This window comes from Ailuropoda melanoleuca, chromosome 13 (assembly GCF_002007445.2).
Source record: "Ailuropoda melanoleuca isolate Jingjing chromosome 13, ASM200744v2, whole genome shotgun sequence".
Taxonomy (NCBI): Eukaryota; Metazoa; Chordata; class Mammalia; order Carnivora; family Ursidae; genus Ailuropoda; species Ailuropoda melanoleuca.
In genome coordinates this window covers 32,007,276-32,033,341 of record NC_048230.1, presented here as the reverse complement: position 1 = coordinate 32,033,341, position 26,066 = coordinate 32,007,276, and the positions used below count along the sequence as shown (strand labels likewise).

At 46.4% G+C, this 26,066-nt stretch overlaps 1 protein-coding gene across 10 annotated transcripts in view; it reads left to right on the top strand.

The window, feature by feature from the left end:
- Positions 1–26,066, top strand: part of PITPNC1 (phosphatidylinositol transfer protein cytoplasmic 1) — a 237,959-nt gene that overhangs the window by 121,933 nt on the left and 89,960 nt on the right. For 6 of the 10 annotated variants that reach the window (XM_034641400.1, XM_034641402.1, XM_019805305.2 and 3 more), the window contains 2 exons: positions 7,806–7,894; positions 9,146–9,153. In XM_034641400.1, the coding sequence (XP_034497291.1) occupies positions 7,806–7,894; positions 9,146–9,153 (97 nt within the window). The remainder of the gene's footprint in view (positions 1–7,805; positions 7,895–9,145; positions 9,154–26,066) is intronic. The other 4 variants (XM_034641403.1, XM_034641405.1, XM_034641404.1 and 1 more) reach the window with 1 other exon arrangement.

Below are 26,066 nucleotides of genomic sequence, written 5' to 3'. Positions count from 1 at the left end.
GTTAGGGCTTATATATCATTTTAATAGGGGAGGGGGAGAAAAGGCACTTCTGGAAAAACAAATGGCTTTTACAAAAAATAAACAGGGCTTTAGGGGGATGGAGAGGAGATAGTTTTGTGACAGTATCTGTTTAGGCAGTTTCTTATCTTGGTGCTTCCTTCTCATCTCTAGTGAGAAGAGTCAGTCTTCTTTGGTTGTGAAACTCCTGGGGAGGGCATTTATGACAGTTGAATTCTTTCAGGAGGCTCTGTTTTTATGCAGATAAGGGGAGTTCAGTAAAAGCATCTTCCTGCAACTGTTGATTCTCAGATGTCTTCAGCTCCAGAGAATCCTTCTGCCCCTGTGGGTGGCATCTTGTCGACCCCTTTACTGGCTACAGGGAAGTAGATTCTGACATTGGCTAAGATGTCCTACTGCCCATTTAGTAATTTATGCCAAGAAATATCATTGTCTTATGAACCTGAATTCATGAGCTGGCAAAAAGTGAGAACAATTTCTTCCTCACATCAATCTATATGGGAAGCTAAATCTCATTTGGAGATTGGTTTATCACTCTGTTACCCAAAGCATCTGTTAGAGACTGGAGTTACTCAAAGCCTGTGTAGGCAGAACCTTCTCTCTGAGTCTGACTTGAGCAGAAAGGACATTTCATGGAGGGATGTGAATGACCCACAGGATTATCTGCAGGCTGGAGGAGGGGCAGCTATCTGGGCAGCTCCAGTGGGCCAAGGGCAGCAAACAGACCGCTCCATTCTGCCATCATCACCACAACTGCCGTGGTTCGGTCCAAACTGTCCCTTTCTTTCTATCACTTATCCCAGAATCCCAACCATAAAGCATCCCATTGAGTTTCCAGTCCAGGCTCGGGCTACCAACGAGTGGGGAGAGGGGCAGCATTTTGCATTCCCTCCAGCAATGTACGAGGTTTCCAGTTTCTCCCCATAATCACTGACACTTGCTGTTGTCTGTCTTTCTGATTCTAGCCGTCCTAGTGGGTGTGAAGTGGTATCTCATTATCGATTGGCGTTTCCCTCCCGACTAATGAGCATGGAGCATCTCTTCCTGTGCCTGTCGGCCATTCGTATGTCTTCTTTGGAGACATGTCTACTGATATCCTTTGCCCATTTCTAAAGTGGGTATCATGCCTTTTTAAAATGCCACTCATCCTTTTATTGCTTGCCTTTAGTCTCCCAGGGACCGTGGGGGTGCCCCATGCTCGGGGCCTCCCTGCGGTGTCTGAGACGCTGCTGGGTGCACAGTACATTTTGGCGGCTGCCTAATATACTTGGAACATCTCGTTAGTTCTAATATGTTAGTGCATTTGGTGGTTGTCCTTGGGCCTTCGATCCAGTTCAGTTAACCAAATAAGTGGTATTTCTTGGCTTGTTTTCAAAAATCCTGGTTCCAGCTGGCATCCAGGGAAAGGAGGCAAGAGTGCTCTTCAGTCTCTGGAATAGCGATTCATCCTCGCCCAGAATCATGCGAGGATGGGGCTCTTCTTTTGTCCCCTGGTCTTTTCTCTTCATCCGCAGCGTCTCTCCAATGCCTTCCCATGAAGCCTGTGAGGGAAGGGAAGCAGGGGTGAGGGTGGAGGGGCATTGGAGAAAAGATGGAGCCTATTTTTAGGCTTGTTTTTCAGTCATGAAGCGTCATGTTCTTCCCCACCACGGCTGCTGGATTAATTAGGCTGTGCTGGCAGCTGCCACTCAGGGAGGGTTGCCAGCTTCTCACGGTGATTCCACCTAATGCCTGAATTGATTTGCATGAGGAAGACAACATTTCTTCTGTTACATGGCTCCTGCCTTCCAGGATAACCCCTCCTGTCCTCTGTGTCTCTGGGTAGGAGAGGTTACAGCTTCTCTAAGCTACGAATGGGGTTTGGCTGGACAAGCGAAGCCACCGGCTGGTCACTCTGCCTACCAGCTCATCGGTCAAGCTCTGTGGCCGGACTTGGGTCTTTATCTCACGTTTCCTCTTTCTCTTCTCCCAGGTCTTCCAGATCTGCCAAGCAAGTTAATCTCATTTCTTAGATCTTGCCCAAATTAAAGAGCTCAGTGCCCAGAGCTTGTGTGGCACGGGGAGAGCCCACTGCCCAGGCCACAGGTCATAGAGAAATTGTCAAGGATTCTGACCTTGAGAGCTTATTCCCTGGCTCTTTTGAAAGAATCTTCTGGTCATTATTGAATATCCAGAGCCAACTGTTGTTCGTTCAGGAAATATTTACTGTTGCCTCCTGTGTGCCAGGCACTGTTGGAGGTGCTGGGCATGCAGCAGTGAGCAGAATAGAGATCCCTGTCCTGGGGGAATTTACCTTCTAGTTGGGCGGGACCATGCACAACAGCTGTAATATGTATGAATATCAAGTAGTTTAGATGATTTAGTCTTACAGGAGCGCCTGGGTGGCTCAGTCGGTTAAGTGTCCAACTCTTGATTTTGGGTCAGGTCATGATCTCAGGGTCGTGAGATCGAGCCCCGTGTCTGGCTCCTCGCTGGGTGCAGAGCTCGCTGCTTGCTTAGGATTCTGTTTCTCCATCTCCCTCTGCCCTCTCCCCACTCAAGTGTGCTTTCTCTCTCTCTTAAAAAAAAAAAAAGGATATTTAGTCTTATATATTCTAAATATTGAATATAATATTAAATACATGAAACTGATTAATTTATAGTATTTTATGTACTAGGGGAGCAGAGCGTGTAAGGGACTTCTTCCGAACATACCTTTCAGTCTGTGCTATTCTCTTCTGTTCCCATCTCAATCCTTAAGAACATGCCAGAGGTTCTCATGCTGCAAGGATCCCTCCCTTCTGCTCCCTCATTCACCTTCTCCCATGGGAGCTCCCAGGAACAGAATGTACGCCTCTGGCTGGATCGTAGAAAGCAGGACATCCAGTCAGGCATGTGCCACCTTGGTCCTGCCTCCCTCCTGACCAGTGCTGTTGACACATGTGGCCTTCTCCCCTCCCTGGTGCTTCCCAGCATGCAAGCTGGGTTACCATCGTGCTGTCCAAGCAGAGCCTTCCAAGAACCGACACAAAGGAGGCCCTCTTTTCCCGGAACCCCGATGCAAACTGCTCTTTTACATAGGGAGAGTGGGGTTGGGATCCAAGTTCAAGGAGCTCCCTGCGGGCGAAGTCCCAGCATCCGTGCCTCTCACAGGTGATGCCTCCAGTCTGGAAATTCTGCTCCTCTCTTTGCTGCCATGTAAAGAATTACATTAAGAGCCGAGCTAGAAGAGCAGCCAGAATAGCCATTAAGAAGAGTAAGTGAAGGGGCGCCTGGGTGGCACAGCGGTTAAGCGTCTGCCTTCGGCTCAGGGCGTGATCCCAGTGTTGTGGGATCAANAGAAGAGTAAGTGAATAAATCTCACAGCAACTGGAGAAGAAATGTAAAGACCTCACAGGTCACTGGGTAGATACAATTGATTATTATCAAATCCTCGTCAAATGCCAGGTTTGAAACCAAAGGTCAGAATATCCCTCCTGGACCTGTGGAGAATGAGGTTGTAAGAGGTAGTCTAGTCCTTTTCGGAAGTCACGGAAGTGGGCTGACGGTATTGAGCGCCATCTCAGCACAGACGGCGGCAGGTTTCAGGGACCCCGTGGAGGAGAAAAGCCCAAGTGAAGGGAGCTCAGAGGGGCTGTCTTTCTGCTGGGAATGTTTTAAGTCCAAAAGGTGATTGATTATCATGCTGCGTATCCTGCATGAGTTGGTGGATAAAACAGCTAAAGTCAAGATGCTAGTAAAGACCATCATAATTCTGATCCCTGTTGAGAAAATGAAATTAGACTCCATTTAGACCACATTTGGCCTAATGATGTTCAGTACCTCCCGGGGCCAAAAAATATTCCCAAATGAGCATAAATTGCAAAGAGAGATTAGATACCAGGGCGAATCTGGTGATAATCTGAATAGCAAAGTGCCAGAAGCTTCTAACGGAGGGACGGTTCAGGTTTCCGTTCCGGAGGCCCTTTATGGAGTCAGTAAACACTCTTAACCTGAGCCCGGTTCAGATTCTGCCTAAGGGGTCCTGCTTATCCAGGTCGGTTGTAATTGAGGGAGGCCCAGGGAATACGTGAGGAGGTGGCGGTAACTATATCCACTTACGTCCAGGGCCGGGTTCCCCAGTCTTGGCACTGTTAATATTTGGAACCAGAGAATTCTTTGCGGCGGGGGGCTTTCCTGAGCATTGTAGGATATAGAACAGCATCCCTGGCCTCTACCCGCTAGATGCCAGCAGCGTCCCTGCCCCCCTTCCGCGACCTCCTAGTTATGACAAACAAAAACATTCCTAGACTTGGGCAAATGTCCCCACCCCCCCCGGGGAAGGGGCAGAATTACCCCTCTGCCCCATTGAGAACTGCTGCTCTAGGTTGACCAGCATCCCAGTTTGCCCAGGACTGGGGAATTCTAGCATGGAGGGACTTTAAATGCTGCAAGCAGGACAGTCTCATGGAGCCGGGGACGAGGTGGCCCCCGGCTGTGTCATCAACGGGTTCTAGATCATACTAAAGTTTGAAAGTGAAAAACCAAATGTTTTGAAACGTCTGTCTTCGGGGGTATTGACAAAGGTGTTTAAGAAACAGTATCATTCCCCATCCGCACGTTTTCCAATTCTGTGAAGGCTTCAGGGTTTTGTCCACCTTTTTCCTCAGGGTCTCTAAAGCCTGAGCCGCAGTGACGGGGGGCCATTGGGAGGTCTGGTCCCGGCCAGTGGGCCACGAGGACGTGATTGAAACCGTGCCGCCATTGTGGAGGAGAGACTCTTGTCTGACACCTGGCAGTGCGTTTGAGTGACAGACTTCTCCTTAGAATTGTAGGCTGTGTGACAGCATGCATCATGAAAGTGACAGCAGCAGTGGGGACTAATTTCATTCGATTTTCCTTTGCAGCCCTGGTAAATCATTGCCACAGGGAAAAATAAATTTTACTTCCTCAGACAAAAACGATTTGAATAATGATGTGCTCTGGGCAGAGTGGGGGCTGAGAGGTCTGTTAATGGGCTTAAATCGTGTCCTGGAACTTGTTGCTGACGCCTCCTGCGCCCGGCCTGACGGATGGCTTATACGGGGAGGGTCTCCTCCCAGGACTCCTCTAAAGAGTCACATAAAATGGTATCAGCCATCTTGGCTGAACGTTATGGGGTTCTTTTTTTGATGATGGTGCTGGATATCCTGTAGGACTTGGTGGATGAGACACGTGAAATGAAGATTCTGGAGGCTGGGGTCCTGACCTTAGACAAATAGGAAAAAAACGTCTCAACATGAGTGGAAAATTGCCACTGTTTTTCATCCTCCTTCCAGAAAATGCTTGTTGCTTAGGAATGTGGTTCTGCTGGGAGGCTTTTTAAGTGATAAAGGGAGTGATTTAGGGAGGGAGGGGGCGTGGGCCCCACAGCAATACGTGTGAGGAGCATCTGGGGAGGGGTGCAGTGGAGGTGGGGAGGGGGTGCAGTGGACACTGGAGAATGGGGCCTGATGCCTGTAGGGAGACGGACACACTGAAAATGCGAGCTTCCTTTGGGGGGAGAGTCTACCATTCTGGTTCAGTCCACTAAGAGCACAAGGGCACCAGCTGCCTGTAAAGAGAAGCCACGGCTTCCTACACCACCCACTGCCAGACATCGCCCAGGGCTGGGGGGCAAAAAGGAGGGAGCCCAGGGGAAGATGCGCTCAGGCCAGTTTCCCGCAAGCAAGCCCCACGCGATTTTCCCACTCTAGACGTCCACCCTTTTTGCTCTCCACCTCCAGCAAGCGAAGGAATAAATCAAAGGTAAAAGCCATAAAAACCCCTGTCAGGAGGTAGCCCCTTCCTTTCGAGCGGTGGGAACAGCAGGTAAATGAGCAGTTCCCGCTGAGACGATTTTCTAGGCGTGAGACCTGCATTCGAGCTCCGAGAGCGATGCTGTGGATTATAACACGGCTCCCCGCTTCCGCCGCCCAGCCCGTGGCCTCGTCTGACAGTCACCCTGCTTCACAGGAGCTTCGAGTCCCCATTTGTTTGAACCCTGATAAACGGCCCAGAGCTTTGAGTTAGGTCCGGCCAGCCATAGGAAATACAGATTTGTCTTTTTAAAAGCAGGTCCTGGACACTGTCAGAAACAAGAGCAACAATTTGAGAAGACATACAAGATACACGGTCTTTTTCAGGCTCTGGTTGTCATTTAAGTCCCATGTCCAAAAGGGGTTGGGGAATTTGGGGTTCTATTAGCTCCACATCCCCGGTTTCTAGTTCCATCGGCTTGAAACTCAGAAGTGCCCTGTGATGTGCTTTCTTGCCGACGTGCTGCCTTCAGGACCCACGTCTGCGACATCATCTGAGGGTCTGAAGTCCCTCTAGGCCTCAGAGTCCCGGACACTTTGCTGTAGGCACCAGAAGAGAAAAGAAATAACACTATTAGCCTCTGGAAAGACAACCCGCCCGAGGCATAGCGCTGGGGGGGAAATAAAATCATGCAGACTTACATTAAGGAATAGATGATCCCATCTATTTAAATGTAATAGGGAATTCTCTGGGCCTGTACTACACTGTAGAGTTTGCCCCTGAAGGAAAATAAAACAAAGTAAAACAAAACTTCATTATATTTTGGCTTACAAAAGGCCTTGAGACCTGTGCCACCGGGTTTTCTTTAAGAATTGGTTTTCTTGGGGCGCCTGGGTGGCACAGCGGTTAAGCGTCTGCCTTCGGCTCAGGGCGCGATCCCGGCATTATGGGATCGAGCCCCACATCAGGCTCCTCCGCTATGGTTTTCTGCGACTGGCTGCCTGGGTTCCTGCTCCACGGAAGGGCTGTGCCACTGTCTTATTCTCCAGCAGCTGCCTCAACAAATCCTCCCAAGCTCGGTGGCTTAGACCACACAGATGTGTCCTGAGTTCTGGAGGCCAGAAGTCTGAAATCAAGGTGTCGGCGGTGTTGGCTCCTTGCCGGGGCTTGGACGGAGAAGCCGGTCCATGCCCTCCCTCTTGGCTTCTGGTGTCCGCGGCATCCCTGGCGCTCCTAGCCTGCTGGCGGCATCACTGCAGCATCTGCCTCTGTCTTCACATGGCTTCCCCCTGTGTGTGTCTCTGTCTCCAGAGCTCCCTCTCCTCTTTCTCAGGAGGACACGAGTCCCTGGGGTGAGGGCCTACACCCTAAATCCAAAGGGGATTCCACCTTGAGGTCCTTAATTACATCCTCACAAGTCTTGCTTTTCAAATAAGGGTCGATTCGCAGGTACCAGGAGTTAGGACGGATAGATCTTTGGTGGGGGACACAGGTCAAAGGACTGCTGTCATCGAGGGACTGTATTTTATTATTCTTCACATCTCTACAGTTGTTACTGTCTGTTGGTTTAGTTCATTTTGAAAACCTCACTCTTGCGGTTTGTTAAGCTGATGCCTGGCTCTACCATTTTGCTTCTTTCCCCTCCATGTTGGGGCTTAAACATCCTATCCTACCACTTATGCCGTATGACTCCTAGGCCAGGCTGGCCAAACCCTCCCAACAGGGTACCTGCCAGGTGCTGAAATCTCATGTCTTGTAAATCAAATCAAAGAGGAGAGGCTAACAATCCTATGAACACCCCCCACCACCACCACCACCAGGCTGCCTTCCACATTTTAAGAGCATATGAATATGCACAGAGAATGGTGACCTCTGGCAAAGACCAGAGGGGTGGGGAAGGGATGACTTGTGGAGAGAAGGGCTGCCCAGGAGCGCCACTGCTTTCTCTAGGGGTTTATCCAGGAAGGTGTGGGGAACACATGAGGCTCTGGGCAGACTCTTTCTAATGGTCTTTTTTTTTTTTTCTTCTTTCTCTGTTTCTTTCCTCTTAGCAAACTGCCTAGCTGGGCTAGAGCTGTTGTTCCCAAAATCTTTTATGTTACGGAAAAGGCTTGGAACTATTATCCCTACACAATTACAGGTAAGTCCTTTTTATAACCTATATGCTACATGTAGCAATAGGACCTAGTAGTAGCGAGATTTCACTGATTTAGGGTTTATTATCCAAGCAGGCGCTTGGGAGAGCCCTGTAGTATCTGCCCATCCCCTTTGCCTTCATCCTTTTAGATCACTGCTCTTCCTAGCGAGGGGTGGGGGGAGGGACTGGTAGGAATTAAGATCAACCATTCCATCTTCCTTTTTAAAGTGATTGTGGTGGGGCGCCTGGGTGGCTCAGCCTTTAAGCCTCTGCCTTCGTTCGGCTCGTTGGCTCGTTCCTGGGATCGAGCGCTGCATCGTGCTCCCTGTTTGGCGAGAAGCCTGCTTCTTCCTCTCCCACCCCCCTTGCTTGTGTTCCCTCTCTCGCTGTCTCTTTCTGTCAAATAAATAAATAAAATCGTTTCAAAACATAAATAAATAAAGTGATTGTGGTAAATAGCTTATGGAGAAGGCGGGTGAAACTCTTTTCAGTGATACGTCTAGAATTTTCATTATCCTTATTTCTCCCTGTTTCCTCAGTAGTCCCCAGGTAATCTGGGGATGGGGTTTATTTATAAACAAATTGTGTCTTTTGGTTTATTTTACAACCCCTTCCCCCAAGAGCCCTACTCTCACCCCCAAACCTTGACTATAATTTATGTAAAAAGTGCTATTGGCTCTCTCTGCCCCAAACTACTTCCTGTGCAGTGGGATAATATGATAATTTTAAGCTCACCCTCCGTCTCACAAGTAATAAATGCTGTGCTGATACTGACCTAGAAACTGTGGCCCCAAATCTGGAAGGTTTGGTTCTTACCCTCAAATGTGAAAATTCAAGATCCCACTTGAATGTTGTCGTAACAAGCTCTTCTTCTTGGTTATAAAAGCTGCTTTTCCATTAAAAGATTTCCTTTGTGGTTAATGAAATGCTCCACTGGAATTATTAGTCTTTAATTCTGCCTTTATAATGCCAGCTCTTTGGTTTTTAATTAGCCACAAACCTATAGGCTAATTGAATCTTGTCTTACAGTCCTTATCTGCCCAGCCACAGAAGTATCATCTGAAAGAGTTTCAAGAGCAAATATGGAGATATTTATGAAAGTTCAATTTTTGAAATGTTTCTTTAACATATTTTTAATATAATTCACCAGTATTTGTTAGTTCTGTGGTTTTATATTGCATATAAGCATGCTCTAAATCATCATTTTGTCTCTTTTTTCTTTTCTCTCTTGTCCAAATGAACATCTGGGACCAGAATACACAGTAAGTTTCATTTAATCATTTTTAAATATTCAGCTTAAGATCAGTGGAGTAATTGGAACTTCCCGGGCGCTTCTCATCTTATCCATGTAATAAAAAAAATAGAGGAATAATTCAGAATCAGAAATATTTAAATGTAGGCTATTACATAGTTATATATAATGCACTCACTGGCATGTTCTCATTTGTTCAAGAATATGAATGTTAATTTAAAATGCCTTGATAGTCACTTTACATAATTAACTTTTGCTTGTATTTTTAAATAGCTTGACTGCTCTACTTGTGATTGTTCACTGTAATAGAAGAGTTTCTAGAAACATGGTTTTATTAAAGTGATGATAGTAGCTACTGTTGGAAGACAGGGTTTCTACCTATAGGCTGTGACCTGACCACTTATCAGAGGACCTTGTAACTAGAAAGACGATCATTCAGATTAAAAAAAAACAAAAACAAAAAACAAAAAAAACTTTTTTTAAATTTAAGTAATCTCTATACCCAGTGTGGGGCTTGAACTCACAACCCCAGGATCAAGAGTTGCCTCCTCTGTTGATGGGGCCAGCCATTCGCCCCTCATTGAGATTATTTTCCTCTGAGCTCTGAATTGGACAGTCTTGGTGACTTGATAAAAATCATTTAATTTCTTCCTATCCTAAGGGCCTCGAGGAGTCAGTACTTAACACTAAAAAAAGAGACCCTAGAGTATCACTGCATTGTGGTATTTTCATGTGGATCATTTTCCTCAACGGCCAGCAGGTCAGGTTGTCATAACAAGACAATGGTTAACGAGTTTTTGGTCTTAATCAAAGCAGCCAAAGGAAAGAGAGGTGGTGAGAGAGAAATGGAGGAAAGTGATTCGTCGTGTCCTTGGCATGAGTCTGGTACCCTGCACACAGTGGGTGCTCAATAAAGAGTTCTTGAATGGCAAGAGGAATGCCTGAGGCAAAGACAGATCATCTCAGTGACAGAGTAGAAGGGTCACTGGCTTTGGAGTCAGGCCTGAGTGTCCTCCTATAGCTCTGGCTCTGCCACGTACTGCCGAGAGTTCTTAAGCAAGTGAACCCCCAGTTGCCAGTTCTTGAACTCGTGCTAGTCCATGACCATGTTCCCACCTGCCTTTTGCAAAATGAAGAAAATAGGAATAGTGTTCCAAGTCGTGCATAAAATTAAATTTATTTCACTTAAAGTTTCCTGTAAGGAGAATAAATTACACCCCCCATTCTTGGATATTAAAATGTCTTCTTTTATGAGATGAGAGGAATATATATAGCATTTCCTCCTTAATGTCCATAACTTTGAAAAAGAAAAAAAAAGGCAATTCTATGGCAAAATACAAATTTTACATTTTCGAAGTAAGCAGTTAAAGTTCTTGGAACCAGTTTCTTCATCTCTAAAGTTGGAATAAACCCTCTTTCGTGGAGCCATTAGTAGGAGCCAGTGATCTAAAAGAGACTTTTTCTGGAGGCACCTGGGTAGTTCAGTTGCTTAAGCGTCCCAATTGTTAATCTCAGGGTCATGAGTTCGAGCCCCACACTGGGCTGCATGCTGGGTGTGGAGCCTACTCAAAAAAATAAATAAATAAAAGACTTTTTCTGTAAAGGGTCATATGCTAAATATTTTCTGCTTTTTGGGCCAACTTCTGTCACTGCGAAAGCAGCCATAGACCATATGTAAAGATACTGGCCTGGTGGAGTTTCTCCAGGCAGCAGGCCAAATTTGGCCCCAGGCTATAGTTTGCCAGCCCCTGATGTATACAACTGTTAACATGTTGCCTGTACAAGGCAGGCAACACTATCCCCAGTTCCACGGCTTCTAGCAATTGCACAGTCTCTAAGAGGAACACACTGGTACCTTTTGAATCCTGCTGCTATTAACAGTTGTGCAAATTACTTCCCTTTAAACCTTTACTTCATCATCTGTAAGTGGGGAAATGTAGTAACTATCTCATAAGGGCGAAATGAGGATTATACTAAGTAATCCACATGAAATCTTAGCCTAGTCCTTGGCTCGTGGTAAATGCTCAGGACGTGTTCACTGGTATTATTTATTGTGCAGTGCTGGAAAATGCCATCATTACAGTGGGAGTTCTGTGGGCAAGTAAATGGGAATAGATCTTGATGTCCTTCAAAGCAGACTGGGCTCCAGTTATTAGACTGGATAGCACTAATTGTCTAGGATATGATTTGATTTGATTGATTCCTGATGTTATCCCCAGTTCCTACTTCTCTGAAAGCTTGTACATGGAGTTTTCATTTGAAATGTAATCAGTAGTTACAGGGACAAGAGAATTCATATCCCTACAACTATGCAAAGCCAGTTATTTGCCCGATGAGCCTCAGAATTGGGTCACCTTGACTTGACCCAAAACTGATGGCTCTTATTCCCCATAAGCCAAGGATAGTACCATGGAATGTGGGGGTGATTAACGGAGAAATGGAGTCTGAAAAATGTTTGACATTGTGTTCATTTTTTAAGAATAGGTATTATAGTACTGAAGTTCTGAAAACAGAATGCAACAGAATGAAAACCGTAGCTCCCGACAAAGCCGTCCCCTCCGGGCCACAGCTCCTAAGGCAGCCCTCCTGTGGAAGGCTTTCCGGCCCGCCTCTGTTACCCTGAACTTGGTCTCCTGTGCAGGCGATGGAGGATTTCTCAGGGGTCGTGGTCTTTCCTTCTGTCTAGCCTCCACTCCACAGGACTCCTGTAGTTCTAATCACACAGCTCGGACTTTCAAAGGGACATGTTTTTTTATTTCTGTTGGAGAAAACGTTGGGACCGATCGTAAGGAACTTAGCTATTGTTGTATTGTCTCCTACTCACCCCCTTCTGTTTGACTCCAAATATTCCTTGATCGCTTCTAGGCCCTTATTTTTCTTGTTTTTATTTTTTGTCAGTTCCTCCCTAATGCGGTCCTGGGGTCATGTTTTAGGGCTGCCGAAACAAAGTGCCATGAAATGTCAGGAGCTCATTGTCTCACAGTCCTGGAAGCTTGGAAGTCTGAATCCATTGTTGGCAGGGCTGGGCCCCTTCTGGAGCCTGAAGGGGAGGAATGCTTTGCCTCTTCCAGGCTCCTGGTGGCCCCAGGTGTTCTTTGGCTGGTGACTGCATCACTATAATCTCTGTCTGTCTTCACATGGCATCTTCCTTGCCGTATCTCCTCTTCTTACGGGGACACCAGTCCTATCGGATTAAGGACCTGCCTGATTCCAGTATGACCTCATCTTCATTTTTAAATAATTCCATCTGCAGGGGCACCTGGGTGGCTCAGTCGTTAAGTGTCTGCCTTTGGCTCAGGTCATGATCCCAGCGTTCTGGATTCAAGTCCTTCATCGGGCTCCCTGCTCAGCCGGAATCCTGCTTCTCCCTCTCCCACTCCCCCTGCTTGTGTTCCCTCTCTCACTGCCTCTCCCTCTGTCAAATAAATAAATAAATAAAATCTTTAAAAATAATAATAATTCCATCTGCAACAACCTTAATTCCAAATCAGATCCCATTCTGAGGAACTGGAGATAGGACTTCAACATATATCTGGACACTGGGGGGGATGTGGGGGAGGGGCATACACCTAATTCAACCTGTAAGTAACACCATCCTTCAGTTTTAGGTTAACTGCCATTTATTAAGCACCGACAATGTAACACATCCTGGGAGCAGGTTGCCTCAAGTAATAGCCCCTGCCCTTTGGGGAGTCATAGTCCTGTGGGAAAGAGCTAGACATTCCAGTGGCAGCTACCAGCAAGGCATAGGGGTTTCTGGAGGCAAGATGGGACAGACCATCATTCAGCTCAGAGGGCAGGCTGGCACCAGACCTGCTCACAGAACTAGATGAGCTCAGAGTGGGGCTGACAGCAGAAATGCATACCAGCGGGTAGAATGAAGGGCCCTGGCCACTCCAGCCAGACAAGCAATTGCAGTGTGACAGGAAGGGCCCTGGACAGGGGCCCTGAGCTTCAGGGACAGGGCTCTAGTCCTCAAGAAGGTGTCCAGGTAAGAACAGGACACAGCCATCTTTCACAGGTAACTTGATCATGAGATTTGGGAGTGATAAAGTTGCCAGCTTTAGCAAGTAAAAATGCCGAATGTCCTATTAAACTTGAATTTTCAGACTGATAGCAAATAGTTTTTACTATACTGCATAGAAGAGACTTTTAGTGAAGGATTACTCCTCTTGTGGTTTTTTTCTGGCAACCCTAGGGGAGGAGGGGTAGTAAGGGGGCAGAACTGGTCTCGGAGACTCAAGTTCAATAATTAGGGTGTAAGAACAAGGGCACATTGCTGGACCAAAGGGAAAGGAAGAGAAGGAATGTATAACCCAGGAACTTGTCCTGACGTGAACATGCCATGTTAACACTAAGGCAAATCAAATGACCTGTCAGAACAACGTACGTACTTCCTGCCTCAGGTAGGTTTGGCTCAGGAAGTGAAGTGGATTGAAGAGGGCAGAGTTGGGGAAGATTAGGTGAGAGCAGATGAATTCACAACTGTCAGTATTTCCTGGAAGATCTGTGCTAAGTGTTATGGTTGAAGCCCAGAGCACTGTAGAAAGGAGAAATTCTCCCTGGAGTAAATAGGGAAGATTTCCTGGAGAAGGTGGGATTTGAGCAGGGCCGTAGGGGTGGTGAACCTGCAGACGCCTGCTCTTAGTTTGGGCTGTATTAATAAAACACGGTGGGGGCGCCTGGGTGGAAGGAAAAAACACCATGCACGGGGTTGTCTTAAACAACAGACATTGACTTCGCTCAGCTCTGGAGGCAGCGAAATCCAAGATCAAGGATATCCTCTGATTCGGTTCCTGGAGAAAGCCCTCCTCCTCCCATGTCCTGATAGAACTAGGAGAAATGGAAAGCAAACCCTCTGATCTCTTCTCATGAGGGCAGTCATCCCATCCTGAGGGCCCCACCCTCATGACCGCATCTAAAGCGAATCCCCTCCCCAAGGCCCCACCTTCCAATACCATCACACTGGGGGCTCAGGACTTCAACTTCTCCGTATGGGGCGGGGGATGCAGTCCAGTCCAGAGCGTGCTCTCTCCAGGGCCAGTGGCCTAGTGCCGTTGCTGGATCCTGGACACTTGGAGGTCAGGTCCTGGTGGCTTTGAATGTCAAGCAAGGTCTGTATTTCATTCTCCGCAGGGAAGCAACATTATTCCCGGCTAGTTCACTTTGATTTCCCATCCTAAACATAGCACAGTTTTTCTTTCCGCCTTCCCAGTGCCTGGGAGTCTGGGTTGGTCCCTCGGGCTGCAGGTGCACTCTGTCAGGCCTGCAGTGGTCACTCGGAAGCCACCCCCCTCCCCTTGCCTTGGACTCGGCTGAGTTCTCACGCTCTCTGCCCAAGACAGCTTGGGCGGAAGAGCCCACTCTCCTCTCTGACTACGGGGTCTGTTCTCTGGATTTGTGACAGATGCTTTCAATTGTCTTCATCCCCCCCCCATTTGAAATGCTTTTCCATTGGCCCCTCTGTCCTCTAATCCTTTAATATTAAATACCTCTTCTTGATGTCATTTCAAGCCCATATTTCCTGTCTGTGCCCAAAATTTTGCCCACAACAAAACTTCTCCAGTACCTGACTCTCCATTGGGGTCACTCTACCCTGGCCTCCCTGCCCTCCAGGGAGGCAGAGGGGCTCTGAAGACTCTAGACAGCTGTCTCTTCTCATAGGATTAGCCCAGAGCAGTGTTCATCTATTCCTAGGATCCCTCAGACTTGTATCTGACCGTCCAGCCTGTTACTGAGACCTCAGGCTGCCCTCATTTGTGACAAAACCCAGACAAGAGAACTTTCTATTTAGGGTCATCTAGGGCTTCAACATGATCACAGTTATCAAAACGTAAAAGCTTTTCATCACCGTGTATGACTTTGTGGTTAGAATTATGTGGAGATGCCATTTGCCCAGGAAGTGGAAAAAATATCTTTAGCTTGGCTATAGGGGGAAAAAAATCTTAATTACACAGTCGACAAAGAGTCACACGACAGTTTTCCAGAGGACAGACTATCTTCCCAGTTCTTTAAAACCTGCCGTTCTTCTATAGTTTGTAAAGTCACAAAGGAAGGTGCCCGAAGAGACTGGCTGCCTTCCAAAGTCACTAATTTTGTTTTTCTAGAGCTAAAAAAAAAGCAACGCTGGACTGTGAACATAGCTCAGCAGCATCAGCTCAGCCTTGGGAGTCATAAAGAGGAAACAAGTTTTTTCTTAATTGTAAGAATTTGAAAATGTAAGCTATAGTGAAGTTGACAGCAGTGACCTAGATATACAGTTGCTACATTATATTTGGGGACCATGGCCATCCTGTTCCACCAAAATATCTTTTTTTTTTTTTTTTTACTTATTTTTTTTAAGATCTTTTTTTTTTTTTTAAAGTAATCTCTACAGCCAGCATGGGGTTCGAACTCACAACCCCGAGATCAAGAATCACATGCTCTACCGACAGAGCCAGCCAGCTGCCCCTCCACCAAAATATCTTTTAATAAGAATCCACGGAAGGAACAATGACATATGGGAAGCATGTTTGTGTTAGTGAGAATGGTTGCTGTTACCCAAGGAGCAGAGGTAGTAGTGGCCTATCCGGTGTTCCCCAGTGTCGTACTTATTTTGCTGAAAGAGGTAGAGAAGGTAAATTGTAACAGAGCAGGGAGAAGGAGATGACTCTTGTCTGAGTACCTCGAAAGGTGCTGAGCCACAGTGAGAGATGGGGTCGTTCAGGGTTGGATCAGTCCAGCCAGGGAAAAGAATCAAGCCTGCCCACAGTTGAGACTGTCTCATCAGCCACCCAGGGTGAACTCGGGTCATCTTCCCAGGAGTGACAACAGGGAGATCTAGGTACATTTCTGAAAGCAACTGACGGTTCTGGGTAGGATTTCACTTGAAATCTTGGCCTCGTCAGGTCCCTGATAATTGAAAGAGCTGATGGGTGCTGTGTGTGCAGACCGATGACCCCCATGCCTGTCAAGCCTTCTTGAGCTCCCCCTCTCCCACCTTCCACTAAGTCCCAGCCAAGGGTAATAGAAACCACTGAATTACGTAACAAGGAAAAGGTATAAGTACAGAGAAAATACCAGATCTCTAGGATTTGTCTTGTTTGTTTGGAAATGAGAGGACAATCTGGCCATTTCAACTACTATGTAAGCTAAGAGAATGATGGTCCCTAAGTATTCCTTCTTTGAAGTCCTGGAGACAGGGGTAGGGATGGGAGTGAGTTAGGGAATAACTTCTATCTCCACATCACAATTAACCCTGAGTATCCAGGGCAGAACATAATTGTGGTGGGCAGTAGGTGGTGGGCAGAGCAGTGTCCCTTTAGAAATGAGGCCATGTGGACTGGGACCTGGTAGGGACAGGTCAAAGAAACAGTCTTCCAGTTGGGGGGCTCTGAGGAGCAAGGCAGCAATTAGCCACAGGCCAGAGGTGGACCCTCCCAAAGACAGATAATTGAAGTCAATGGAGACAGAGGTCATGGCATTAGGCTGGTGTCATAAATAGAATCAGAATGGCCAAGTTCAGAAATCTTCAGGGGTCAAGAGAATTTAGATGGAGACAGTCTAAAACCATTTATACCTACCATTAAATGGTGCACAGCCACTTAAGCAGGGAAGCAGTGGGTCATGCAGAGCTGCACAGATTTTTGTTATTGCAGGACTTCTCAGAGCCTTTACAATTCTGCCGTATGTTGTGAATCTTCAAAAAGGGAGCTGCAGCACTTCCCACACTTAACTTGTCCTTGGGACCTTGGATTTTGCAAGGACAGCCTTCTAAAACTTAGGGGAATGCCAGAAGCTTCTCTCCGGGTTAGAGCCATTATGCACCCACAAAATAGGTCAGTGGGTCAATTCTATTTCAGGAAATGTTGTTTGCTCTAAAATTTCAGTGGGTTAATACATTGCATAATGATTACTGTTACTCAAATTCCAGTGGTTTGAAGGGCTCCCAACAGTAATAACCTGTAAATGTCTTTTCAAAGTCAGTGCTATGAGACCACACAACAAAGGCAGCAGTCTACCGAGATGACCGTGAGATCAGGCATCAGATTTGTTTCCATTTAAGAAATGAACTGGTCGTTTGGCAGGGGTGGGGGGAGAACAGTTGCAAAACAGCTTATTCTCGGATGTGCCGTGGTCCTTGTGCAGGACTTGAACTTGTCTCCCCATCCCAGCAACACAGTCTGTATGTGTCTGTGAAGCAAGAGTCTGCAATGAGCTGTGTTTTCTGGCTGGTGTATCCCCTTTACATTTCCTCTAGCTGTTCCCAAGCTATTCTTTGTACTTCAAAGAGAATTAATTCAGCCATCTTGGGGGGAGAGGGCAGGAGATAAAATGGGCTTCGCTACCATAACTTGAGCATTTGGAAATTGTCTGCATTTTTTAAAAACACCTCTCTGAACAACTTTACAAAGAGCAGCCATCAGAGGAAAAGAAATACTTGTATAATGGAGTCTTCCTCTCTTCTTTGTTTTCTGTTTTGCACTTGTGGCACTGAAAATCGGTTTTCTTTCCTCCGGTTCATTAATACCTATGGAATTGTGTTCAGTTGATGTTGGGGAGATAAGTATAATCCAACTGGACAGACTTTGTGGGGCAGATTCCGTTGCATAAAAATACAATAAATTGCCTGTAACTATGAATATGCTGAAATGGTAAATTTCAGCAATGAAATCAAATGAAAGCAGAATTGCGTGCCTGTGTTTGATCTTCTCGTCACTGAGGTGGTCTGAACTATGTGCTAGCCACAAGGATGTAACTGTCTTTTCAGTTCAGAATTTTAACATTGCTCTTATTTTTAAGAGTGGGTATTTTTTAAAATACATTTTTAGGTAAGGAATTTGCCCAGTTTGGTTCAGAGGGGTGGTGCTTATAGTTTTTAACTGAGAAGGCTTGTAATCTGAAAGTTTCCTACCCAGCTGTATGCCAACCTATGCGTTTGGGGAGCCCTTATGATGTGTTCCCATCTCTGTTATTTATGTGTAATTCTTTTTCATTGGATGCGTTCTGCCTGTCTCTTTAAATCCCTGTCTTCCCTTTATTATGTGCAGCTATCAGCATTCACAGGCATCGGAGGATGCCTTATTTCTTCTTGACAGGTCCAGCTTTAGACTGCAGGAACCCGAATTTAGTTTCCCTGCTTGATGTTCAGAGAGGCACCAGCGGCAAACCTTGCCCCATTGAGAAAACATATTTTCATTCGCGTCTTCGCTGCCTCTCCGTCCTGGCCTTGCTTCTCCTGTGAGATGCTGTTACTCAGCTTGTCAGAGGACGGAAGAGGCTCCAGCGATGAATGAACTAATGAATGAACAGAGCCTCAGTGTAGGGCGCAGGCTGCCGGGGAGCCTGGGAGAGGCTGACATTCATTTCCTTGGTGTGGGCTGGAATGCAAGCAGATGTTTTCCTGCTGTGTCTCCAGGCTCCACCTCCACAGGCTCCCTTCCTCTCCTCCTCCCCCACTTCTCTTTCAGGTCGCACTGCTCTTGGCCACCTTTTTCTTCCTATGCAGCATATATTAGGGAAGTCACTCTGATTTATCCTCATCTCTATTATTTACATGCAGTCCCTTTCTCCTTCTCTTTGCTTTAAAGTAATTCCTTCGCCACCGTCTCCTCTTCTCCTCCTCCTCTTCTTTTTCTCCTTCTCCTCCTCCTCCTTCTTCTTCTTCTTTCCCTTCTTTTCCTCCTCCTTCCCCCCCCCTCCCTCCACCTGGGTTCCTCTTCTCACTTTTCTGGAACTATCTTTGCAGTTTTTTCCCAATTACCCTATTGCCATTGCCACCCACCCTGTATCTATGTATAAAGTCATACACAGCCCTTGGAACCCAAGAACCCAATGGAACCCAAATATCTCGCCTTACTTCCTATGCATCTTTCTCTGCCTGGTGACTAAGATTCTGAGTAGATGGGAGGGACACCTGGATATAGACCTTCTTGAAATTGGTGTGTGGGGGCGCCTGTGTAGCTCAGTTGGTTAAGCGTCTCCCTTCAGCTCAGGTCATGATTCCTGGGTCCCAGGATCGAGCTGGGCTCTGCGCCCAGTGGGGAGTCTGCTTCTCCCTCTGCCCCTCCCCCCACCCTCTCTCTCTCCCATATAAATTTCTGTCAAATTGGAAGGATAAAATGTCCTGATGAAGAATAAAGGAAGTTGGAAGGTACTTTAAGATCTAGGTGTCTCCCAACTGCCGCTACATACAGATTGACCCCCCCCCATAGTCTACTATTTTACAAATAGCACAGGCTATAGCCTCAGAGTCCGAAAAGAGCAAATCCTAAATTCTAGACTTGATCACACTAGCCCTGTGGAACGTTCTGGATGTAAGTCTCTTGTTGGTGAAAGTTGGAAACATTTGCAGGTTCATTTTTATTAATAATCCCAGCTCAAGCTCAAATACCCTGTATGGCCTTGGAGTACATTTAATATGATAATATAGAATATAGTACCAAAGAATCAATGTCTTCAGGGGAATTCCATTAGAGAGAAGGTCAAGTCTATATCAAGTTAATGTCCATTGATAGCAGAGGACACGTGTGCATGGAGACAGAGCAAGATGGCCAGAAAGGAATGCACTGAGTTCCAGAGAAGAGTTAAAAGAAAATTATCTCTGGAAAGCCTATAAATTCTTCATGTATGCCAAGCCAGCTTCTCAGCTCTTCCATTTAACATTCTTGTTTCCAAGCCTCCTTGAAAAGTTTGTCCTCAGACATGGAAGGATTCTGGCTGATAACCAGGAATAAAATGTTAAATTATTCAGGTCAGTTATTGGTTTTTCAAACTTTGCTTGTCTCTATCCAGGAGGTTCCATGGATATGCCTCACCAGCCATCACGTCTCTGCGTAACACTTTATTTGGAGAAAGAACTCTGGTGCCATTTAAAAAGCAGTTTGAACTAGAGAACCGTATCCCCTCTCAGATCCTTCCTCATCCTGGAACTCTATGAACAAGTGTGATGGATGAGACTTGAAAAACTGATTTCCCAAACTTCCCTCACTTACATCTCCTCCATCTTCTCAACCATGCTCTTTATAATATGCTCCCCTTTAAGTTAAAGTGGACTAAAATTAAGAGAATTTTTAGAATAGCTTGTGACTTCCATTACATCCCATACAGTTACTTGGGGACCTCTTTGATGTGTTTATTTACTTTTTTATTGGATTTGAATTTGTTTTCTGCTTACTGAAAAAGTAGATGTTTATTATAAAATACAGGCATTATAAAAATGTATATCATGGAAAACAAAAGGACCTCATGATGTCTACTGCTGTCCTCCATGAGAATATTTTGGTGTCTGTTTCTGTGTTCTCTGTGCATATACTAATGTGCTTTTTTTTTTTTAATGTTTTTTTATTATATTATGTTAGTCACCATACAGTACATCCTCGGTTTCCGATGTAAAGTTCGATGATTCATTAGTTGCGTATAACACCCAGTGCACCATGCAATACGTGCCCTCCTTACTACCCATCACCGGTCTATCCCATTCCCCCAACCCCCTCCCCTCTGAGGCCCTCAGTTTGTTTCTCATAGTCCATAGTCTCTCATGTTTCACTCCCCCTTCTGATTACCCCCCTTCTTTATCCCTTTCTTCCCCTACCGATCTTCCTAGTTCTTATGTTCCATAGATGAGAGAAATCATATGATAATTGTCTTTCTCTGCTTGACTTATTTCACTTAGCATTATCTCCTCCAGTGCCGTCCATGTTGCAGCAAATGTTGAGAATTCGTTCTTTCTGATAGCTGAGTAATATTCCATTGTATGTATGGACCACATCTTCTTAATCCAGTCATCTGTTGAAGGGCATCTCGGCTCCTTCCACGATTTAGCTATTGTGGACAGAGCTGCTATGAACATCGGGGTGCATATGGCCCTTCTCTTCACTACGTCTGTATCTTTGGGGTAAATACCCAGTAGTGCAATGGCTGGGTCATAGGGTAGCTCAATTTTTAACTTTTTAAGGGACCTCCACGCTGTTTTCCAAAGTGGCTGTACCAACTTGCATTCCCACCAACAATGTAGGAGGGATCCCCTTTCTCCACATCCTCTCCAACAATTGTTGTTTCTTGCCTTGTGTATTTTTGCCCTAATGTGCTTTTTTAAACATGCTTTTCTTTCCTTTTTATAAAACTGGATCATCCCGTTTTACACTTTGCTTTTTTTTAAAGATTTTATTTTATTATTATTTTTCAAGATTTAGTTAATTTATTTGGAGAGATTGACCACAAGCTGGGGGAGGGGGAGGGAGACTGAGAGGGAGGGAGAATCGTGAGCGGATTCCCCGCTGAGCGAGGAGCCTTATGCAGGACTCAGTCTCATGACCCTGACATCATGACCTGAGCCAAAACTGAGAGTCCCGATGCTCAACCGACTGAGCCACCCAGGCACCCCTTTAAGATTTTATTTTTCGGTAATCTCTATACCCACTGCGGGCCTCAGGCTCACAGTCTGGAGATCAAGAGTCACACGCTCTACCGACTGAGCCAGCCAAGCACTCCATACTTTGCTTTTTAAAGGCTTTACCGTTCTCCATAATGTACTTAACCAACCCTCTACTGGTGGACTTTGGGTTGCTTCTGTGTCTTATAGGACCAACAGTGCAGTAATGAACATTTTTTCATTTCGTAATATTTTTTACACCTGGGAGCTTATGCCCTTCCTTGAGTCCTGAGCAGGGTTTTGAATGCATTTCACAGCAGGAATTAACTTAAGTCATCATATTTAAAATCAGTTTTTGAAAATGATTGTATTTGAAGGGTACTAGGATATTTTGGCATTTAAAGGAATACCACTGTGAATTTCTTAAATGAATAATTATTTCCCCAGTGTATCTTTCGAGTAAACTGGTTTTTTCCTTCTTCGGGCTCGTTTGAAGCAGGGCACATCTATCATTTGGCTGATGCCCGCAGCCGTATTTGCTCTCCTCTCAGTGGCCACAGGACACACTGAGAAGCAAAGCCTGTGCCTTTGTCACCATCACCCGTGACTGAGCCCTCAACTCCACTAGAAACCCTCATGTGATTACCTAACGCTCAAGAGGCCGCAGGATGTAGGGTCATGAGCGTGAACTTCCAAGCCAGACAGCTTGAGCTGAATCTCAGCTCCATCATGTACATGTGATGTGATTTGGGCCGATGATGTAAGTGAGCTTCCCATGCCTTTGTTTCTTCTCTGTAAAATGAGAGTAATAATAGTACATCTCTCCTATAGTTGTGTGAGGGTTAAGAGTTAAGAATGAATTGTTATATATATAATACTTGGAAGGGTTCCATACTGTTGTCATCATGACCTCAGTGTTGCGTCATGTCTGTCTCAGACTGGACATGAAGAATTTTGACTGTGGTTCCTTTGCATCATCATTTTGACCCAAAGATACACCAAAACTTCCCTGGGTTACGAAACACCCAGGTGGCTCTGTCAGTTAAACATCTGACTCTTGAACTCAGCCCAGGTCTTGATCTTAGGATAGTTAGTTCAAGCCACATGTTGGGTTCCATGCTGGGTGTGGAGCCTAATTAAAAAAATAAAGAAATAAAAAGAAGAAGGTAAAGAAAAAAAGAAACACCTGGGCAGTAATAAATGTTGGGAAGGATGTGGAAAACCTAGAACCCTCATACCCTACTGGTGGGAATGTAAAATGGTGCCGTCAGTTTGGAAAACCACCTGCCAGTTCCTCAAGAGGTTAAACGTAACGTTACCAAATGACCCAGCAGTCTTACTCTAGGTATATATCCCAGAGAAATGAAAACATATGTCTACGCAAAAACTTGGCAGGAATGTCCATGGCACCATTACCAGTAATAGCCCCAAAGTAGAACCAAATGTCCATTAGCTGATGAATGGATAAATGTATATCCATACAATGGAGTACTACTCTGCTGTAAAAAGGATGCTAAGTCAGAGAATCCAGACACAATATACCACATATGATATGATTTCACTTATATGAAATGTCCAGAAGAGACAAATCAGAGAGTTAGAAAGTTAGATTAGTGGTTGCTTAGGGTATAGGGTCATGGGGAGGTGGGAATGAGGAGTGAGTGCTTATGGGTATGGGGCTTTTTCTTGGGATTAAGAAAATATTCTAAAATTAGATTGTGTTAATGGTTGCACAGCTCTGTGAATATACTAAGAACCACTGGCCTATAGACTTAAGATGGTAAATAATCTGGGATGTGAATAAAGCTGTTTAAAAGAGAAAAGAACAGGGGCGCCTGGGTGGCTCAGTCGGTTAAGTGTCTGCCTCTGGCTTAAGTCACGATTCCAGGGTCTTGGGATCGACCCCTCGTCAGGCTCCCTGCTCAGTGTGGAGCCCGCTTCTCCTTCTCCTTCTCCCTCTCCCTCTGCCCCTCCTCCTTGTTTGTGCTCTCTCTCACTCTCTCTCAAATAAATAAGTAAAATCTTTTAAAAAAGAAAGAAAGAACAGAACAGAACAATCAAGTCCTGGCTTCAGGCATGGGCTCCGGGGGCTCCACCGACTTTCTGAGGGCAAGTCATCAGTCTAGGGGCCTGGAGTTCATTTTTAACGAGCCCACCAGACGAGGCATCATTAAGAAAGTTTTAGAAATCTGTGAGAGAGAATGTGATTTTTACTTTACTTTGTAAACTGATGTAGGTCGGGATCAATACGCTTTTAGCTTCTGGTTTTCATCATGCTCTGGGGGCTGAGGGAGGATGGCATGCCCATAATGGTGCCCCTCGTCGTGAGCGGTGCTCCTCATCGTGAGCGGTGCCCCTCGTCGTGAGCGGTGCTCATACTTCCAGAAGTCTTGCCGCTGCACGCCTCTGCCGTGCAGCCCCTGGAGAGCCTCAGACTCAACTCCCCAGCCCCGGTCTCTGCAGCCACTGTCCCCTCTTCCCATGCACGGGCGGGGCCTGCAGAAAGGGCTTCCAGCACCACACCCAGAAACTATGAAATTCCCATGGGCTTGCCCCTTTCTCTTTAAGACTTGCTTACCTTTAGTTTTCTTCTCGTAAGTGTTTCTTATTGCCATAGCAACCCTAATCAATCACCGGACTAAAAATAGCTCTTTCATTTTTGCAAAGCATGTCTGTAGTGAATTGAAAATCCAGCCCTGTCGTGCAGTTTTGCATCGGCTGCTCTCCTTTCCCGACACTGAACCCGGGAGTGCTTGGTCTGGAAATTATTCTTGCAGAAGCCCGGGTACTTAACTTGTTTTTCCTGGCTTTCTTTTTCTGGCTGCAGAGTCTCTCATCACTTCCCAGAGATACAAGTACACACGTTTCTGTGCTTCTCCTGCACATTCGGCTTTGGGTGCTAGAGATTTCACAGGTACCCAGTGGTGGCTGTGGCCGTCACTGGGGCTGGAAGGCAGATTAAAGATGCACAGATACTGGGTACAAAAGAAGCTGGTTGTAGCCAGAGCAGATGATAGCAGCCCTAGTGAGACTCTTGTGGCCCTGGAGGATCTAAGCTAGGAAATCAAAGAGGAGATGACAGGAGTGCTTTGCCTCATTTCTCTGGTTTCTCCATGACACTGCTACTATTTTTAGGGGGTTAGGGGCCAAACAAACCCTGCATATAATAAAGTGAATTTCTATTATGATTCTCCTGGCCAAGCTGCTTTTCTAGGCAAGAAGAGAGAGAGAGAGAGAGAGAGATTTTTCATGAGAAAGAAGATTCCAGATCTCGAATGGGCCCAGGGGAAGAAGGAGAGTAGGGAGGGGCTGACGTGACTCATGAGGTCCCCCAGGCTCCAGGGGATTAGGGCACATTATTGCCTCTCTCCCTGCCTCATCTTGGCGCTCTGGAGTCACTGCCCTAATCTTCCGCCTGTAAGCAGGGTCATCTCAGGGGACCCCTGGGGCTCCCAGATACTGTTTTTTTGATGCTGTTTCTCAACTTGTCTGAGCCTCGGTTTTTGTAAAAAGGCTGAGTGAGCGAGCGGGCTTAAAGCCTTTTACATCCAGGAAAGAAGAGAGTCCCCAGGGATCCTGATAGTGTTCCTGTTTCCCTGCCTGAAGTTGACAGGGGGTCGAAGAGAGCAGGGAAGAGGTCAGGGGAGCAGGCCCCCTGCACAGAAGCAGGAGTGGCCAGGCCTTCAGGGAAAAGGAGGACAGGGAGAGGATGGAGCTGGACGATCCGACATACCTTGTACCACACAGCGGGGCAGGCAGCAGAGTGAGGCCAGGAGAGCGCACACCTGCTCTGTGGCATGGCCACCGTCCACGTCTTGGGAAGGACCCGTCAGGTGTCCTCTTGTTTCCACCACTCCCACAAGTCCACAGCCTCCCCATGTGTCCGTGCGCCAACGCCAGGCAGGATCTCCGCCCCCCCCCCCAGCCTTTTCCTTCCCACAGAGCCTGTGGGATTCCGTGGGGAGGGGTGCAGTGGGCTGGGTAACTGTTACTCCAGATGCTGCCTGGCCCTTCGCTAGATCATTTCATCTTCACCCCACAGTGATGTGGTTGGTACCATGTCCATTTTATGGGTGAGAATACTAAGGCTTAGCGGAACTGAGGAATTTCCTCGGAGTCACACAGTATGTGAGAAAAGCAGCTGGGGTTTGAACTGACATCTGTTTCACTCCAAAACCTGAATCCTTTCTACTGTATTCTTGCTTCCTGTGGGCTAGGCGGGTCCTGCTCTGTCTGGATGCCCACTCGTGGCAAGCTTAGTGCCCTCGGTTCCTGGCAGACATCACCCTGGGCCGTAAGCAGTGGTCATTGACAAAGCCGTTGACATGAGCTGGAGCTCCTAAGGTAGAAGAGCACAGAGTCCCCCGTTTTCCTGAGACCTATTCAGACTCCCATGGGAGTCTTTTTTCACGCAGACGAAAGCCAGACGGGTGATGTGAAAGGGCAGCAGTGGTTGGATTCTTGAGGTTAGGTGTTGTTACTAGTTTTTCTATCGCTGCATAACAAATTTTCCATAGACTTAGCAACTTCAGACACAATTGTATTATCTCAGTGTCTACTGGGCCCAAGTT